The following is a 20,636-nucleotide window of genomic DNA, read 5'->3' as shown; positions in this document are numbered from 1 at the left end:
TGAAATAATCCAGTAAGTCAAAATGGTACCACTCCAAAGGCCCCTGATATATTAAAAAAGCACAGGGGGGAAAAAAAAGAAAGAACCACTCCACAGCCAACCAGGAAGTTCCCCTCAAATTCTTACTCAGCCTCTGTAACTGGATGACTGGCTAACACCTTACTGCAAAACAAGGAGGGCAGGAGGACTGCTGTGCCAGGGAACATAGGCCTGATAGTGGCCATTATACATTATACATTATATAGTGGCCATTATACATCATCTGATTTGCTAGGTTCCATGCCAGCCTCCCCCTTCATGGATCACTGCCTTGTTGTGGCGAAGGGGCTTGCATAACTCAGTGAAGCCATAAGCTATGCCATGCAGGGCCACCCAAGATGGACAGGTCATGGCAGAGAGTTCTGATAAAATGACCAGGAAGAGCAGAGGGAATTTCCAAGTAGTGCCAGAAAGAGTGAAGCGGCTGGGCCAAAGCTGAAAGGGCACTCAGCTGTGGATGTGTCTGGTGGCAAAAAGAAAATCCGATGCTGTAAAGAACAATATTGTTTAGGAACCTGGAATGTCAGATCAATGAATCAAAGTAACCTGGAGGTGGTCAAACATGAGATGGCAAGATTGAACATCGACATCTTGGGAATCAGCGAACTCAAATGGACAGGCATGGGCGAATTTAATTCAGGTGACCATCATATCTACTACTGTGGGCAAGAATCCCTTAGAAGAAATGGAGTAGCACTCATAGTCAACAAAAGGGTGGGAAAAGCAGTACTGGGGTACAATCTCAAAAACGATAGAATGATCTCAGTACGAATCCAAGGCAAACCATTCAACATCACAGTAATTCAAATCTATGCCCCAACCACTGATGTCGAAGAAGCCGAGGTTGATAGGTTCTATGAAGACCTACAACACCTTGTAGAACTAACACCCAAAAAATGCAGCGTTGCCCTTATTTTCGCCGTAGTCTATGTAAATCTTTATCTAGACTACCCATGCCCAAATAAGGAATGCAAAGTCAGCCGTGATAGGCTACATAAAGATTTACGCAGCCTATCATGGCTGACTTTGAAAATCTAGCCGTGATAGGCTTCGTAAATCTTTACGTAGCCTATCATTTTTTTTTTTTTTTACTTTACTTTTTTCTTTCATGGCCGGAGAGGCGGGGTACTCCCCCTGGCCAGAATTTCGGTGACGAGGGATGGGGCGCCTCCCCCATGGACAGAATTTTCGGCGGGGAGGGACAGGGCACCTCCCCACCCACCAAGAATTTTGGGGGGAGAAACGTAGCACCTCCCCCCTCCCAAAAAAAGCTGTGGGACCAGATAAGGGACTTTCGTCCATCCCTAGCTACACATGGACATCACCAGATGGTCAATATCGTAAAGATTACGTAGACTACAGCGACCAAATAAGGAACGCGAATGGCGGCTCCCTATGGGGGCTGCCATTTGCATACACGCTTTTTTTTTTTTTAAAGTCACCCGTGATAGGCTACGTGATGATTAACGTTGCCTATCACAGCTGACTTTGCAGATCTAGCCGTGATAGGCTACGTTAATCGTCACGTAGCCAATCACGGGGGCGTGTTTTTTTTTTAACTTTTTATTTCGCGGCCGGGCGAGGCGAGGCGCCTCCTCCCCGGCCTGAATTTCAGCCGGGCTAGGCGGGAAGCCTCCCCCCCAGCCTGAATTTCGGCCGGGCGAGGCGGGAAGCCTCCCCCCCCGGCCTGAACTTCGGGGGGAGCAGCGAAGCGCCTCCCCCCCACCGCGAACAAGCTGTGAGACAAGGTAAGTGGCTTTCGTGCACCCCTACCTCCAGCCGCTGCCGGGCTGGTGCGGACACAAATGGCGTCCTGAGTAGGGGACACAATTTGCATCCCTATGGTAGCCCTTGATAGTCTACATAAATATTTACGTAGCCTATCACGGCTAAAGCGGAAATACAAATGGCGTCCCCCATGCCATTTGCGTTCCCGCTCTAGCCGTCATAGGCTACATAAATACGCTAGGATTCTCCATAGGCTACAGAGAAAACGGGAATGCAAATGGCGTAGGGGACGCTATTTGCGTCCCTGCTTTAGCTGTGATAGGCTATGTAAATATTTACATAGCCTATCACGGGCTACCATAGGGACGCAAATGGCGTCCCCTACTCAGGACGCCATTTGCATCCGCACCAGCCTAGCAGCAGCCGGAGCCGCCGCCAGCAGAGCCGCAGCCAGGTAGGCTCCGTTTCACGGGGCTTTCGCAGGGTGGTGGGGCGGGTTGCTCTGTTCTGCCACGGATTCCGGGGGGGCGAATTCACTGGAATTCACCCCCCCCCAGATCCGTGGCAGAATTCTCTATCATCCGTAGGTATATTCCACAAAATCTGTGATTGTCACAGAAGGCTTTACAAGTAGATTAGATGTATTTGTGGAGGATAAGTCTATCAGTGATACCTGTAAAATATCTTTGTATTCAGTGACAATCCACCTCTGAATACCAGGTATGGAGTAGCAACAAATAGCTCATTTATTTGAACTTGTGGGCTTCCTGGTAGCATCTGGTCAGCCAAGATGCTGGAATAGATGGACATTTGATCTAATCCAGTGGGTTCTTCTATTTCCTTATATTCTTTTTTGCAGTGGGATGTGTGTGAGCTAGAATGTATGGGCTTGCTGACTATATGGGCTTGCTGACTATATGGGCATGCTTGGAGAGGAAAAAATAAAAAAGTCTAGAAGGAGAAAGATTAGTTTTGCTTTCCCTGGAGGAAGGGATACTCCTAAGCACAATACTGAAAAGTATGCTTGGATCACAAGATATTCAAGTCTGAGTTTAGCAATCTTGTTGAGATGCTCACTTTGATTTGATTTGCCATTCAGTTGTTGAATAAAATCGTCAAAAGTCCACCGTATATAATGACCAACTTTCTTGGCAGTTCTTTCTATCATCAAAGCTGAAAGGATACATCTGTATAAAAGCCACTGGTAAGTGATTAAATCGCTTGTCAGAAAATTTCCCTATGAAGAAACATTTTTATCAGCTAAAAGGCAATAATGGTGGGCAGGTATTGAAATGCCTGCACATTATAATCCCTGCTCATGGGGTTGGGTAACTGTTATAGCAGAATAATGTTTGCCTGCTTTGTAGAATTTCAAATATGGGCTATCTTCAGGAAGATCCACTGATTTATCATCTACAGTAGTTAGCAAAAAAGAAGAAATATCTAGCTGGGTGGGTCTCTATGAAATTAATTCATATTCTCGCTAGCAAGAAACATGAAGAATATTTTGTACAGCAACACACCAGAGCCAGAACAAGTGGCTGACAATATCACACAGTGACACACGGTGTGCACCAGATTCAGTAGAATCCCAAATCCAGAACTGAACTGGCCTGATTCAGCCAGATTTGGAAGACATCTGAATCAAAGCAGGACTCCTCCAAAGTGGTATAAATCCAAATCTGAACACTCCTGAAGATTTGGGATTCAGAAGGACACAGAGATACAGACATTGTGTCTCAAAAAACTCATACATCCCCGCCCCACACACACACACAACTCAAGCTCTGGGTAAATTTTATGAAGAGAAATAACAAGTAACCTTGGGGGTGAACATGTTGTGTTAAGCAGGGCTGACCCAAGACATTTTTCTGCCTGAGGCAGAGCAGAAAATGGGAGCCCTCACACACCCAAGCCAGGTTGCATAGGACGCAAAGCCAGCCATGTTATTTAGGCACATGAGGCAGAAAATCCCACTGGCACCTTTCCTAAACTCTAGCAGGAAAAATACAATATTAATGAACTGAATAGCTAACCATTTGCTGCCCTTTAAAATCTGCTGCCTGAGGCAGCTGTCTCACTCTGACTCGTAGTAGGGCCACCCTTTGCATTTTAGCTAGAGGGGTGTTTTTGCCCCTTTAGCTGAGGCATTGGGGAAGGGGAGGGATGGAGGCTGGGGAGGCCTCAGGATACGACATAAGCCGCCTCCCTGGTCTCCTTCCCTCCCTGCCTATGGGAACACCCCCTTTCTGTCCTCTTCTTCGGAGGGGCAGCCAGCATGGTTCTCTCCATGCTGGCTGCAAGGGGGAGGGGGAGAGGAGCTCAGACTCCTTTGCCAGAGGTCGGAGCACCATCTTTGACCTCATATCCAGGAATCCGAAATATCCTATGGCTCCCCAGATGCTGTCTAGGGGCCACAGGATTGCTCTCTTAATGTAGCAAATTTGGTAGGTGTCAGAGTCAGTGGCAAAGTCTGCTTTATATGCAGAAGACCCCAGGCTCAATCCTTGGCAGCTCTGCTTAAAAGAATAGCAGGTGTTGCAGAACTGAGAAAAGGAACACTCCAGCTGAGAATTTGGAAATTGAAACGATAGTACTGGGTAGATGTACCAATGGTATGACTCTGTATATGGATGGAAGTTTATATGTTCTTATGTAATATTATACAAGTCTTTTAGTATTTGCTTTGGGAGGGGCTATGTGGCTAAGTGGGTAGAGCAGATGTTTTGTATGCAAAAGGTCATACATTCTGTCCCCTACATTCATCTCTAGAGGAGGCAATATTGGATAGGGTAGACCACTGCTATTGTATGCAGGTATAACATGCTATACAATAACTCCTCTGCTTGTATCCCATTTTTTGGTTCTTTTATTGCTACACTGAACTTTGTCATGCCAAAGGCATGGTTCATCTTATCTTGAGCTATATCAGTTAGAGGTGTTTGGGTTTTTGATAGTTCCTTTCTATGTTTGCCTTTTACATCCATGTTCCTAATTTTAATTTCTGCTTTTCCTTACCTCATCCCTATTTCTTTTTGTCTTAGTTCATCTCTTTGTCACTGTTTTAAATTGATGCCATTTTCTCACACCTCATTGTACTGAGAAAGAAATGCAGTAATGCATTGGAGAGAATAAAGCAGAGCGCCACATTAAGGCATCTTTGTCTCATACACCTGCTAAAGCAAAGACATTTCCACTGTCTTTCATAGTCTCACTAAACACTCTAGCTTATTTGGTGTGCAACCTTGATTTCACAGATCTTCCTCCCTGCTCCCCGCCATCCCCAAGCTACATACATACACACAAATAGATTGCATCTGATTCTTAATTGGTTTGATTTATAAAATGAAATAAAATTGACTCCCTCTCAGTGCTGCATTCCCTGCCTTATGAATTAAAAGAAATGGAATGATTGTTTCCCCCCATTTCATTTAATGTGTGTTTAGCTTATGTCTGTTTTACAGAAATGCAAACAAACCAAGTGTTCACAAGTCCTGAGTTATATGAATGATCTTTCTCTAGAGGATATATTCCTGCACAAGTGCACAAGTAAAACTGCCCCTGTGCACATAGGTTCTGGATGACTGGCCAGAAAGATCTGAAGCTGGGGGATGAGAAGGAACCACTGAAATAAGGAGAGGATGAAGAAGATTTCAAAGGATATTGTGAGAATCTACCTCGAACATACATGGATGGCTGCTAGTCATTTCCCAGTTACAGAGGTGTGTTCAAGATCATTTCTAACTAACTCTGTGATTCTAAAGTGCTTACTTTAAAAAGCATCCTAGCTACAGAAGTGGAAAGGAAGAGCAGAGAGACTATGCTGACACATACAACTCCATCAGAGAAGTTTGATCCATTAGTTATGGTCTGTTATAATTTTGGGAATCCTGACGGACGTTGGCTTCCACCAAGGAATTAAGCTGGTGTTCCACTTTATATTGGCTGTGAGAGTATTAGTAGTGTGGCACTAGAAAAATCAAGAAGACCTGCCTATAAAACTCTGTGTCCCACCAGTGTGAGACATACACTATGATAGGATGTGGGAGAGGGCTTTTTCTGCTGTGGCACCCCAGTTCTGGAATGCCATCCCCTTGGAGGCCTGATTGGCACAGACATTGGTTTCATTTTGGTGCCAAGTTAAAACATAGCTTTTTATCAAAGCCTTTGAGGGCTAAATGCATTCCCTAAAGTGGCACACTGCTTTAACTGTTTTATTGTTTTAGATTTTAAATTGGTATGGTTTAATATGTTTTTAGCTGTTTAAATTATGTATTGTTTTATACTGTCTAAACTGATTTTATCTGTGTGCCACCTTTAGATCCTAATGATATATGGCGGGAGATAAATATTTTTAATCAATCAATCAATCAATCAATCAATAATACCTTGGGCAATTAAATGTGTGCTCAAGTTAAAATGCCTTAAATTTACATATCTGATATCCCTTAGAGAGGGGTAAGGGGTACCAGGTTGAGTGACATTGATAATTGTTCATGACAAATATATGTGACTAATCCATGTGATTAATCTATTTAGCTAATCTATATGTTTTAATTTTAAATCTAATTCATGTTTCTAACGTAAGGGTTTCTCTTATATTGTTTTGGTCCCCCTCCACAGGCAGATTGCAAGAAGAGAGGGGGGATATTGCTCTTGAACCATTAGGGAGCAATAGGGTTTCAGCCATAACTCTTATGGCAATTGGCAACTCCTTACAGATGTAGAGAAGGGAATTTACTTTTGCCCAAGAGATATGCAGGAAGAAGATGATGGAAGTTAGTTTACTTCCCACAATTTTGGGGGTCTTGGTTATGCCATTCTAGATGTTTCCCAGTGGTATAAGGGCACACTGGCTTCAGGTTCTCCTGGGCATTAACTCCTTGTTCTTTCCTCCTCCTGCTCTTCCCAAGTACCTCTAAGATGCTGCCCCTGTCTCAAGCAGAGGCCTTATGAATCCAAGCAGAGCATACCCATGGCCTCAGTGAACCAGCAGCCCCACTTCAGCTGGACTGTCCTTTGTTTCTAACTAAGTTTGACCCATTAGGTTTGATTATAGTATTGTGATCTTTCTGAGTTTCTGTAGTCTATGGAAGTTTCTAGGGCTTCTCTTTCCTCATATAGGGAGAGTTACAAACACAGACTAATTAAAAAACTAAAACAAAACACAGCACCTCTGAAGAAGAGCCTAAGGATGCCTAAAAGAGGACAAACAGCTTACCAGATGTCCTCTTCCTTGTGGACTTCATTCATCTGGTTGGCCTGCCCAGTCCAATGAAAACCTTGATGGATTACGTCTGAATTTTGGTGGAGGAGAGTGGGGGATCTGTCTGTCTGGATCCCTGCATCCTGGGTACAGGAGAGGAGTGAGTGAGGTTTTAGCTGGAAAGAACAGACAGTATGATGAAAGTATATGTGTGTGTGTAGGTGATTTTGGAAATACAGATTCTCTCCTCTGGTTTCAAGATTTTATGTTGAGCTGAAAGAGGCCATCTTTTCTGTTTATAAGTATTGTATAAACAATTCTGCCTATATCAGAAAGAGCAGGTAGCTCACAATGTAGGAGAGAACAGTCAACCATCTGCTAGAATTTTCTAAGTAGACCCATCTTTTATGAAAAAAACACAGGTTCCTCTCTATGGAGGAAAAAGAAATATGGGGCAAGAGAGATAGAACCACAAGACTCCAGGCAGATGCAAAGTGAGGTTGCTTGCAATGCTAAGGAAGAGATTACTATTGAGGGTTTTTTCCGCCCCTACTGGAATGCTCTTTCCTCCCCTAATCTGAGGTCACTTCTACAAATAATAGTTAGAATGCTGTAGTGTGGAAGACCGAGTGTTAAATATCCCTTGACTGATATGTGGCAAACAAAGATCACATAAAGCCATGTGATGGCACTAGGCTGAGCAGTAACCACACTTAGGTTTCTGAAAATCTGGTCATGTGCCTATGGAAGTGTTAGGTGCCAACCCTGATGCCCATTCAGAACCTAGTATCCTGGATCTCCTGGAGCCTCAATCCCTTGGGGTGACTCTCCCTGGTCCAGAAAAACTCCCCCCATAGAACCACTGTCTTTGTTCCCAAGACCCTTTTGTTCTCCACCCATTTTTCTCAGGGGAAAAGGAAAACACACTCAGCAAAGTGGTGATGGAGTGCAAGCTTCCAGATACAAGAATTGTGACTTTAAAGATCTGCAGTTATCCAAGAGCAGGTGAAGCCTGGGACATAGCCAGGACAGAGGATGATATAAGAGAGGGTTCAGTCTGGCTCCAGACCCTAGCCCTCTTCATTCATTATATGTATGAAAGGGCTCCACCAGTAGAAAGTAGAGATGTATGAGAATTTTCTTTCAGTTTGCAAGTCATCTGAACTTGCCCTGTTCACAACTGAGAATGCAAATGGGAGTGCATTTTCTAAAAATAAAAAATCAAAAATCACACATTCCCATACTTGTGAACACACTCAAAAAATGTGTACATTGTTGGAAAAATGCACACTATGAAATGCACATTAAACATATCTTTGATGCTTTAGTCAATGAGGACAAAGTGTGTACTTTTGAAAAAACAGGAGCAGAAAACTGCACTTTCCCCACTTGAAACACACACTGTTCCTGTTCTAACAAACAAACAAAACAAAAAAAACAAAACAAAAAACAGGTCACAAACAAAAATGGGAGCAAGCTGAACTGAGCTTCAATGTGAAGTTCAGAGAATTTTGGCAAGTTCAAACATCCCCAGTTGACCATCCATAGTAGGAAGGAAAGCAGGCTGTGCCTCTGGACCCTCCTCCAACATCACACCTCTCCACTGTCCCCACCCCTTGATGTTCATGCACACAGTGTGCATGTCTGTAAAGGAGTAGCACACATAGATCCTATACATTATAAGGGCCCCTGGTGTTGCAGAGGTCTGAGCTGTGCAGGGTGGCTACACATGACCACTGTTTATTTGTAGCTGTCCTGGAGACAGCCATGGCAATTGTGTAAACATCAGCGGGGGGGGGGGCAGCAGAGTATAAAAGGGTCTGCTCATCCTTTCATGAGATTGACTTGTGAAAGGAGCAACTATCAGGAGACGTTATCAGTCATAGAGCAGTCTGATATGGTATCTTGTTGCATCAGCCTAACCAAACCTGCTACTGACTGAATGAAGGCTACCATTCTTTTGATCCTCTGTCATGGCTGGTTCTATCCAACTATGCCAAAACTCCATCTTGTTCCATGACCACCCACTCACAATCAGGAGAGAATATCAACAGTAGACTTCAGAAGAACAAAATGCTCAGTGGATGAAGCCAAAAGGACACTTAGGACCAATGCTGAGTAGAATTTATACCAATATTTTGCCTAACTATAATTCATTATTTTTCCCCCCAAGGCAAATAGTATTTTCATGGAGTTTTTATCTGATGCAATTTTATTTTATTGTTTTGGGCTTTCTTTTTTAAATCTCTTATTAGAAGCTGTTTTTTTGTTTTGTTTTGTTTTTTCAGGGCACAAACCCACAAGGCAGGGTACAAATATTTAAACAATAAACACATGTACTGAATAATTCCCAGCAAGCTTTTACAGATCCCTGGGTTGTTCCTGGATTTCACGATAGCAACTCTTCGAAGTAAAATTGAAGATTCCTCATCCTCAGCTTCAGTATATTTTTGAGGGAAGGCCAAAAGAGTGTTGATAACACTAATGAAAGTTCACAGAGGGGGTGGTCAAACATGCAGCTGCAAAGTGATAAGAATAGATGCTGTTAATGATTGATGAAACAGTGACATTATGCCTGTAATGCTGGGGATGTTGCCCTTTTAAGGCCCCCATTTGCATAGATGGGAATCTTATGGACAAGAATGAGCAGCCATTTGAGTGGGAAATGGTGCTCGATGAGGGAACAGACGCCTGTGCACTTGCACAGGTTGGTGTGCGCTGAGCCGGGCAAGTGCTGGGGCTCATGGACTGGTAGTCGGGGGCGGCGGCCGGGGGGGGGGATGGCAATTTCTTGCTGGGCCTTAAGCCCCAATCGGGTACCCACACCATCCCTAAATAAAACTGAGGGTCCTGATGCCAAAGCTCACTGATGTGCAGACACATGTAGAATGCCCTGCAGCAGGTTCAATCCCTGACATCCCCGGTAAAAAGGATCCGGTAGCACGTGATGGAAAAGACAAAAGATGTCTGCCTGAAACCCTGAAGAGCCACTGCCAGGCAAGGTAAATAATACTGGGCTTGGTAGACAAATAGTCTGTTTGGGCATAAGACAACTGAATACGCCTGGGGATGTTGATGCTTGAATCTGAGGAAAAAGCTTTCGTTTAAAATGCCCATAATTCATTTCAATAAGTACCGATTGGCAAGCTGCTACCTGTGATGAAATAAGAGGCCTGCTTGACAAACTGCTTATCATAAGAATGAACTGCTCCCGTCCACTTCAGACAGTAGGTGGGAGAGGGACTTTGTGATTGAAATCTCCCTCATATAAATAAAGCTACCTGCAAATCATATAGTAGCCTGGTCTTCTCTCTGATAACCTAATTTTCTATGTGGAAGAATATTCTTTCACAGTCAGTCTCTCCCCCGCCCCCTTTCAGTCTGAACTGGCACAGTTCAGATTTACTATGTAATGCCCCCACCAGTCTAAATTGGCATGGTCCATGAACTGTTTGTGTAAAAACCAAAATGCTATTTATGTTTGTGTAGAGAGCCTCCAAGTGTTACATCTGATTTGTTGCCTTACAGACATATAAATGGAATGGCACCCTTTGAGCCATTATGGAAATCATGCATAGTTGCTCTCCTGAATTTAAAAAATAAAAAAATAAAAAAAATCAGCTGTCAATAAGATAGTTGGGATATCTGCCAAGATTCTGCTCATGAGATAAGGCTGATAATTAAATCTAAATTAATTCTTATTCAAAAAATTGTGGTCACAAAGCTCCCTTATGCACCAAGGCAAACAAATGAGGCAGCATTATAAATTATAAATTCAGGCCCACATGCTTAACCCTGAAAAGCTAGCATTATGGGAAAAAAAGGGAAAAGAAAGAAAGAGTTTTAGTTTGGATGATGATGACAATGATGATGTCCAGCCTGGAAATTTCAGTTCCAAGGGGGATACCTTTTCTAAATTTGTCAACAAAAAACCTGCCAAAACTGAAACGATTATAAAGAATAAAGCAGTGTGTTTTGTTGTTGTTGTTGTTGTTTTAAGAATAAATAAATAGGACTGAAAGGAAAAGAGCAGTACTCACTAGAAGCCACCAATGCCCTGAATGTTCCTGTGTGGTTCCCAAGGTTGCATGCTACCAACCATAGCTGAAACTGAAAAGACTTCATTACCAGAAGTGGTCTCATGGATACAAGGAGTCTGGAGGCCTAAAAGTTTGGAAAGTTATTTCTGTCCTGAGTGTCTCCATCTATCAGGGCAAAGGCAGGCTCCAGGTTTGAGGGGGCCCTGGACAAAGTGTCCTCTGGAGGACCTCCTCTTTTTGCTAGCAGACCCTTGATGGGCTTACCTGTCCATAGTGGAAGTGGTCCAGGCAGTGTTGAGCAGTCGTGTCTAGCCACCTTTTAAATTTCCCACAATGCACCAGAGCCATGGTAGTTTGGGGGGCATGATGGGAAATAAAAAGGGTGGCTAGATCCAGACCACCTACCCCTGCTCAGCGTTCTGGCCCAGAAAAAAGAAAGAAAAAAGAAAGTCCTGGACCAGAACAGACATCAGCAGTGGGCTCTGCCAGAGTGCTGGGGTCCTCAACGCTGCCTAAGAATGCCAGGTGCTAATGCTGGCCCCCATTGGGGCTAGCTAGCTGCATGGCAAAGCATGTGTAGACTAGCCCATTCCAGATAAGGAAAGATCAGCTGGTACTGGTGGGATCCAGGTCAGAAAGCTTTGCCAAGTTTTTGTAAATCTGTATGGAATATTCCCACTCATGCTCAGATCATAAAGCTGTAGTTACTCTGGATGTATGTTCCACGTGTACACAAAAAGTAATATTATGTTTAGCAATGTCCTTGTTAAAGCAATTTATACCTGAGGTGAGTAGGTTACCACTGAAGCTGGAGAGAGAACAAAGGAAAGGCTAACATCCCCCCCGCCCCAAGCACCTGCTATCGTTCAAAGTTCTATATCTGAGAAAGGACAGCTCTCCAAAGACACAGAAGGAAACTGTCAACTGATGACGGAGAGACAGACTGATCAAGAACAGCAAAAGAAGCATATTACAATCACGGGTGTTGTTTCAGCACAAAGCAAACCACTGGAGCAAGACGTGCGCTGACTATGCATAGCTAAAGAGTACAGAACAAAAGTTGCAATCTGAATACTGAGCTATTTTCTCTTGCCATCTTTAATGTTACCGATACGGGGGGAACAGAGTTGCTCAATGGATGTAACATATAGCTGCCTTATGCTGAATAACACCACTGCCCATCAAGGCCAGTACTGTCCTCTGTGACTGCCGGTAGGGATGACTTTTGCATCCCCTAACATGCCCCAGACTTAGTGTCATTCCAGGGTGCTGTGGAGGGAAAATAGTGGCTGCTAGAAACAAACGAAGACAAAAGAATATTTGGAGAAAATTCTGCAAACTGGCCTTTTTCTAGGGGGATGAAAAGAAAGGGAAATAATGTAAAACATTTTCTCAGAAAACTGTCTTCTTAAGAAATTCCGCTCAACTCTATGTCAAAGTACACATGTATGTGTGTATTTTATTCTTATTTATTTATTTATTTAAATTATAGGTGGGGGAATCAGAGATGTTCGATTTCTTCAAGGTTCTTGGAGCTCCACTCCAGTATTCAATTGGAATCTGGGGTTCTTTTCTACATCATTTGCGAACAGTGCACATTTCCATATACATTTTTTGAAAGTGTTCATTTCCCTCCCCAACACCATAGGCTAAAGCATGAAGATGTGTATTTGGGGGAAAACACATTTTTTTTTTAAAAAAAATGTACATTTCTCTGAAGTATGCATTTTGTTAATGAAGCTTCAGAATGTGCAAGCTTTCTCCAAAAGCTATGCCCCTGTTTGCATGTGGAGTTGTGAACAGGGCAAATTTGAGTTAAAAGCAGGTCAGAATGACATTCTTATATATTCCTAGTTTAAATGCATTTCAGTATATTTTTAAGAGCATTTTTTTAAAAAAAAAATTGTTGTGAGCTACTCTGAGTGGTGCATGGACACTAGAATGGCAGAACATGCAGTTCTAAATAAATAAATAATTTGCTACCTCTAGTTCTCAATTCCTAATTAAGATCATAATCCTTACAGGGCTGCTGTGCAGATGAATGACACAGCAAATATTCAAGAAATCTGTCAACAATATGTTTTGTAGTTGCAGAAGCAGCAGATGGGAAGAAGAACCAGGACAAGGAGAAGGAGGAGAAGGGGAAGAAATAGAGCTGCATATTATAATATTAGGTGTCACTACATTTCTCAATAATCTCAAAATAGCAGTGGATAAATAATATAGAGATTTAAAGAACAGAAGAATATTAATAATTGAAACATCATAAATATAGTTCTAACAGTACTTTCTGCCACAAGAATGATATCTAATTTATATTTAATGATACAGAAACTGTAGTCAACTAAAGCTTAATTATCGCAATGTAGACAACCATTAAAAGTCCAAATTTGTAAACTGATTAGGATTTCTTCCTAATTAACTGCATTTAACAGGATTGGGGGGGGGAAAGTAGGGATGCAAACAAGAATGTTGTTCTTGTTAGCAAATCATGTGAACATCTCCCCTTTGCAACCCTGAACACAAATGTGAGCAGGAAACAATTCTCAGAAAAGTTTTCTAATTTCTGGAACTTGCATTCACATTTGAATTCCATTGAAAAATTTGGAAAAAATGCAGGTTGCAAAGATTAACTGAATTTAAGTTTGAGTATAGGTTCAAAAATGCTAAATTAGTAAATTCACATTAAAATGCGAACCAAAGTAATTTCTCCCTATCCCTGGGACAGCAGATGTCCTGCTTCTCCTCCCTTCATATGTTGAATGTACTGTGTTTGCAACCACCTGTGCAGGGCTAGAATTTTGATCCATAGAGAAGCAAAGGTATGCTCCTCCTTACAAAGGTCACTCTCATTTCATCCTTAGAGGCTATTCATAACTTCTTCGCTGCATGTGTGAATGATTCATCCCAGATCAAATGGCACAGATGGAACTCTCAGACTACCTCACATTACCTCAGGAAGAATACTTTTCAGTGAGGGCTGTTCACACATTCATCTGCAGCTTATCGAGTGCTGAGTGATCAAAATGACTGGCATGCATGTCTGAACCAGCCCTGAGAACTATACATGCTATACATACACAGTTAGAATTTTTTTTTCCCTACAGAAAGAATAAGGAAGTGAGCTCAGTTGGTTTAAAATTAAAGATCATTCAACATTCATTTGAAACGAATAGAGATTATAATCCAGGAAGCAGGCTGTGTGGATTTTATGGACACGGGTAGCCTTGGATGTGTGTGCAACAAAACATATTAGATACATTAAATAAAAAATGATTTTACACACACACACACACACACACACACTCTATTCTGCGAACAGGCTTTGACATTGCTTTCCTAGGAAAAAGGTTACTTCCCTAATGCAATGCAATTAGTCACACAAAAATAGCATTGCACATATTTGTTTGAGGATACACTCTGTTTTAAAGGTCTATGTTCCTATGCCATTCAGCAAATGACTTTAGAGGAGGGAGGAGTAGGAAGTCTCTCAGAAGGGTGACATATTGAAGTGAGAAGGTTAATGAGTGGTATGGACTGTTTAGCTAAGCTCAAAAAGAAATGAAAATATTCAGGCATGTTTTGTCACAGAAGCTTGCTGCTTTGAGGCATTTACTTGGTCATTACGTTTAATTGATTTAGCGGAACTGAGAATCACAAAATCACAAAATCATGGAGAATCAAAATATCACAGAAAAAATAATAATCAAAAAATCATAGAGGTGGTTTGTAGGACACCTAATCCAACCCCCTGTTTGATGCAGGAAATCCAAGGCTAGAATATCACCATTGGATGGTTGTCCCAACTTCTGCCTGCAGACTGAGAGACAGCCTACCCATCTCCCTAATTGGTTCCATTATCAAACTGATCTCACCATTAAAACATTTTTCCTCTTGTTCAACTGAAATCTACTTTTGTATCTGCCCCTTCTTACTTAAGAAAGAAATTCCAGTATTTCTCAAAGATAGGGATGTGCGAACGTACCCCTGTCCAGCTTCTCCAGGAGCCCGCCCAGCTCCTGCTCCCACTCGCTGGTCCCCAGACTGCTCTCAAGCCCCTCACACACTCAGCAAGCAGCCCACACTCACCCCAACAGCCTTGTCGAGCTCTGTGATCGCCATTTTTTGATAAATAAAATGGCCATCGCAAAAATATGCATATTTGTAGATGTGCAAAAATGCACATTTTTGTGAATGCACATATTTGCGTATGCATGGAAATGTGCATTTTCACAAAAACACACATTTTAGTGCATACGCAAATATGTGCATTCACAAAAATGTACATTTCTGGAATTGCCATTTTATTTTTCAAAAAATGGTGACCACAGAGCTCGATGAGGCTTCCGGGGTGACTGCGGGTCACTCATTGGTCGCGGACAGGGAGTGAGCAGGGGCAAGGGCTTGGTGAGTGGGGTTGGGGTTAGGGCAGGGGGGATTCTGCCAGATTCCTGGACAGAATCAGGCACCTGCACCATCCCTACTCAAATAATATTTATTTATATTATCCTTCCATATCACCAACCATTCCTACAATGGAGGGATGCAGAACCTCTTTCAACCAAAGAGAATATCTCAGGGGTTGCATTCTAGTGGTGGATGGGAAGAAAAGAAAAAGGGGCAAGGCTAAAATACCAAACATACCAGCATATTGTACAGTTCTCATTGCCAGTCACTCAGCATTAGGAGAGGCATTTTGCCCTTTTAGAATGGGGAAAAAACTGCACAGAAGTTCCAATGTGTCTATAACTGTCTTACACTGCAGCACCCAGAACAGTGGAGCGTACCCCGAATGAGGTCTCAATAGAGCAGAATAAAGCAGAACTGTTATTTTCAATGATTTTGAAACTGTTCCATTAAGGCAGTCTAAAATCACATTAGCCTATTTTGCAGCCATATCACATTGCTGATTCACGTCCCAAGATCCTTTTCATGTGTACTACTGCCAAATAAAATACGTTGAATAATTGGTCCTGGATGTGTCTTTAGTTAAGACTGACTGTTCAAAGGTTTTTTTTTTAGTTATATATTGTTTGTGTATATTGTATAAGTGCTTTTATGTAAATGGCTTTTAAACTTTTTAATATATATTGTATTTTAAAGTTTTAACTTCTGTAATCTGCCCAGAGAGCTTCAGCTATGGAGCAGTATAGAAATGTAATAAATAAATAAATAGTCATGTATCCCCCATTCTGTACCCGTACATTTGATTTTGTCATTTTTGCCTAAATGCACAACCAAATACAGAGAATCCATATAGAACTGTGAGAATCAAATATTACAATCACACACACACACACGGCAAGGCAAGGTCTGAGGGTGAAAGTATGGGAGGTTGGGAACATCTCCGGCTTTGTCCCAGGGTAGCCCTCAATTCAATACTGAAAATATTAAAGAATAGACTTCTAAATGTTGCTTAGAATCTTGCCTCCTGAAACCTTCCCCACTCTGTGAAATCTAAAATGGCACCTTAGAGGCAGAGTGGAAATTCTGCAGGCCAGCTGTCCATCAGCACACATACAATGTATGAACAATCCATGGATATGCACAACTTAAGAGAGTTACAGCCACCCACTGCATCAATCAACCCGATGAAGAGCAGTCCCTAATGCGACAATCCACACATTCAGAAAATAATCTTTCAAGTCCGTGACTGTTTACTGTTCATATGCTGTCAGATCTTCAAGTACATCTGCGTGCCAGGAAATGAGGCCGGGGTAAATTTTATTAGTCAATGGCAGTAAAAGGAATCCAAATTTGTCTTCTTCCTTCCTCAGAGTGAATGGAATGACAATTCTAGAGTGTGACAGGATTAAAATGTACCCTTTCCTTTCCAAACAGCAATGCTAAACTAAGTTGTCCTTCAGACTTTGCTGACCTAACAACATTCTCACCCCTTTTTTTAGTATACGCTTGATAGCAATTGTCCTTTGTCAGGCTTTGTGTGACAAGCTCCCACCTGGAGATTCATGGAGGCTTTTGATGGAAGCTCTGTGTCTTTTAAACATAGGTGCACTTCCAACAATGTGCATTGTTGTTTCTGAAATGGAACCAATTCACTGCTCCATTTTAAAATGTCTAAATACTGTACAAAGCTCCATGCACTGTTTTCAATTCTTCTATTTCATTTGTGTGTGTTTTTCCTGTCATTCCCACATTGCCAATGCACAGATTTTGATTCCAGGGTTGGAGGAGCCCTTGAGCAAGATGCTCCCAGCAGGGACCCCTCCACCTTCTCACCACCACTGTGCCTCTCCCACGAGGCCCAGAGGGAGAAGATGAGGCATGCAGTGTTTACTTCTACTTTTACTCACTCCTCTCATTGCTCACCTCATCAGAGAGGGCAGGTAAACAAGCAGCAACAGGAAGGTGGAAAAAGTGGCTCCAGGGATTGGCAGTGAACACAGTCCCACTGGAGCATGAGGCTTGGCAGGTGCTCCATGTTGCTGACCCCTGTAGTTAGCCCTGCTACTGCATTGAAAACACACACACACCACACAAAAGCCATTTGGATTTTCATTTCAATTGTTATTGTGTGGTGTTTCTTTGAGACCTGTGTGTAAAGTTCCTTTCAAAATCCCCTCCATATTTGTGGGCAGAGAAATTGGGTGGCCGACAGGGGGGTGGGGGGGTATTTTACCAAAACTCTCCAGGAGGAGGAAAAATTCTCCAACAGTTTTTCAGGAGTAGGGCTCACTATTAACAGTGGTAGTAGCACAGTGACTTCTCCTCCCCCCCCCCCGCTTTAAAAATTGTATTTATTTTGTCGCTGCTGTACATGGCAACAGCAGCAACTGTATTCACAGACTGACCACCATTTTGAATTCCCCACAGTGCTGCAGACATAGCTTTGTTTGGGGGCATTTTGAGAAGGAAATGTCTGTCACCACACAAAAAAGTGGAAATATTCAGAGAAAATTCTGCAAAGTGGCCTATTTTTATTTTTTTGGTGTGGGGATGAGAAAAAGAAATGTATTTAATTTCTTTTTAAATAATTGTAGGACAGCTTTCATGACAGGAACCTTGCAAGGCAGCTTTCAACAATAACATCCCATATAATAAAAAACCCATACAATGATAAAATAGCAATAAAATAAAATAAAAACAATGATCCCCAGCAATAAAACATCTGGCCTAGCCAGTGCTAAAATCTACAACACAGTTGCAGCTACACACCAGAAAACCTCAGAAAATTTCTCAGACAAATATATTGTGAGAAATTTCAGCTCATCTCTACTTTTATCCATGCCCACATGTGGACCAGTAACATGTGGGGGGGGGGAGCAGGGGAGATGAACTAAAGGAGTTGAAAACTGCTGCAGACTATGAACACTGCAATTCTGGAACTGATTTCAAAGATTCTCCTAGTTAAATTAGAATTCAGTAGGAGTGGAAAGCAGAGAAGAGAGAGAACTGTCTGACCAACAAAGGACCAGAACGGAGGGATCTGTTCATCCTTAGTTAAACATGAAGCCAACATTTCTTTGTCAACAAATAATCAATACCATATTTTACACTAGATATCACCGACACATCAAAATTAGCAACAAATCTATGATAAGATAAATCTCTTATACATGACTTGGTGAACTAATTACTGTATCTTAATTCATTCTAGCCCAACTTCTCATACATTGCACCAATGCCAGATATCTTGAGAACATACCATTACACAGCCATAAAGATTAAAGCCAAAATTCTCATTAGTAAAGAACAAACAGAACAAAGCAATGAAAGAGAAATAAAGTACATCATGCATGACTCCACCATGTGATATTTACCTTGGTTTTTCTCAATTGTGAAATTGGGATTGTTGGCCATTTCAGGTGGAAGATTGTAAACAAAATAGTGTCCATTTTTAGGATCATCTTTGTCAATGGCTCTCATGGTGTGAATCACCTAAAAGTTTTAAAACAGGGAAAAGAACGTTTACCTAAATGTGAGACATTGCAGGGTTACTTCGATTAGACTATATGTGGGAAGGAAGAAGTTTACATGATTTAAATATAACATGAAACAGTAAATGCATTTGGTTGTATCCAGATTAAGTTAGCTGAATGTGTTTCTCATTGAAATCAACAGGACTTTTAAGTCATGACTAACTTGTCCCATTGATTTCAATGGGACCCAAATTCAAATAAGTCTAGATCCAATACTTCATTAAAAAAAAAGAGACCTATGTGGGATTTTTAACCTTTATTTGCAAGTTTTTACTCCTGTGCTTTAAAATAGTTTCTTCAGCAGACATCAGCGCACAATAACTATTGCATAGTCTTGTGATTTTTAATCATTTTATACTGAATTTTGTAAATTGGTTATTTTTATAATAGAAAAGTGGTATATAAATATTTTAAATAAATGGATTCATAAAATAAATCTGATGCCCATGCTGCGGAGGGGGAGAGGGGGAGCTCCACCTTCTGATTCCCACAGATCAACTTTTTGTGTTAAAGGTACAAGATCAGGCTAGTCTGTTTTTATTTTGTGGCCCATTCACAACCCTAGACATCATCCTTGTGGTTTTCACTCAGATGGAATGCTTTCAAAAAGGCCATGAGGAAAGATGAAACAACAGCACAATGTTGACATCATAGACTTGATTTAGACAATGTTAAGCACTTTTAAATCATCTTGATTTCAGTGCAAGAGAAACGTATGCTTCATTTCCCTATGCGATTCAATGGGCCATGACAGCCCAGCCCTAACTGTGTTTCCTTCAAGTAACTCGCGTTGATTTCAATTGTGCTTACTTTTTCATAACTATGTCCAAGGTTGCAGCCTAAAAGTGTGTAACTTTAGCTGTATTGTTTTCCGCATTAGGGTATTGATTGCTAAGTATCTCTTGACTGTTCCCTTCTCAGATATTCTGCAGCACTCAGTCTGTCATGAGAGTAGCTGCTGTTAGCTTTACTGTTTATTAACCCCTCCCTCCCTTGACAGGTGTTAAATTAGCATAGAAAAGATAGGAAGATTGTGTTCTCTCACCAATTACTGCTGTTGTGAATAGTTTTTTTGCTTATCTTGTAAGCTTACATATGTATATAAATGTCACAGTCTGTATTTCATGGTCTTTTGGCCCCACTGTTTATATTTCTTTTTACTAGTTAATAAATAGATCCCTTAGCTACTGTTTTCAGAAGGCTATGGAAGGGAGGGAGGGCGGTAATTTGGCTAACACATAAGGGACTTGGTAGGTAGAGCTTGTAGTTTTAATATAGGAGGGTTTCTCTATATTTCCTCCCGTAATTTGAGTACTGATCCAATTCAGGATAAGTTCTGTTTCAATATATCCAAACATCTGCACACAACAAGGTTCTGGCCTTCCACTAATTCACCAACCTAAGAGGAATGATTGTGGAATAAAGATACTTTTTCTGCAGACCAGCTCAGAATGTTCAATCCATGTTGCTGGGGTGTAACAACTTAACTACAAGTTTTGGGAGGAAGAATTTCAGAAAATATTAGGATTCCAGTACTCTTTCTTTCCTACCTACCAAATGTGTCTTGTGTCTTCAGCATTCTGTAATCCTGCAGGGAATATCCTGTGATAATAATGATTCCCTGTGATTCATTTTCCCTTCAAATCACGGTGTTAGAGAGCCTCCCCCATGCATGCATAAATG

At 41.6% G+C, this 20,636-nt stretch overlaps 1 protein-coding gene across 1 annotated transcript in view; it reads right to left on the bottom strand.

Moving 5' to 3' along the window:
• Positions 1 to 20,636, bottom strand: part of CDH8 (cadherin 8) — a 455,531-nt gene that overhangs the window by 40,055 nt on the left and 394,840 nt on the right. Inside the window, exon 9 of the mRNA XM_084813265.1 lies at positions 18,795 to 18,912. Within this exon, the coding sequence (XP_084669391.1) occupies positions 18,795 to 18,912 (118 nt within the window). The remainder of the gene's footprint in view (positions 1 to 18,794; positions 18,913 to 20,636) is intronic.

Source organism: Heloderma suspectum, chromosome 8, assembly GCF_057233095.1.
Source record: "Heloderma suspectum isolate Gila_16-S chromosome 8, 16-S_ref, whole genome shotgun sequence".
NCBI lineage: Eukaryota > Metazoa > Chordata > Lepidosauria > Squamata > Helodermatidae > Heloderma > Heloderma suspectum.
The sequence above is the reverse complement of the archived record's forward strand: the minus strand, read 5'-3'. Positions and strand labels throughout refer to the sequence as shown.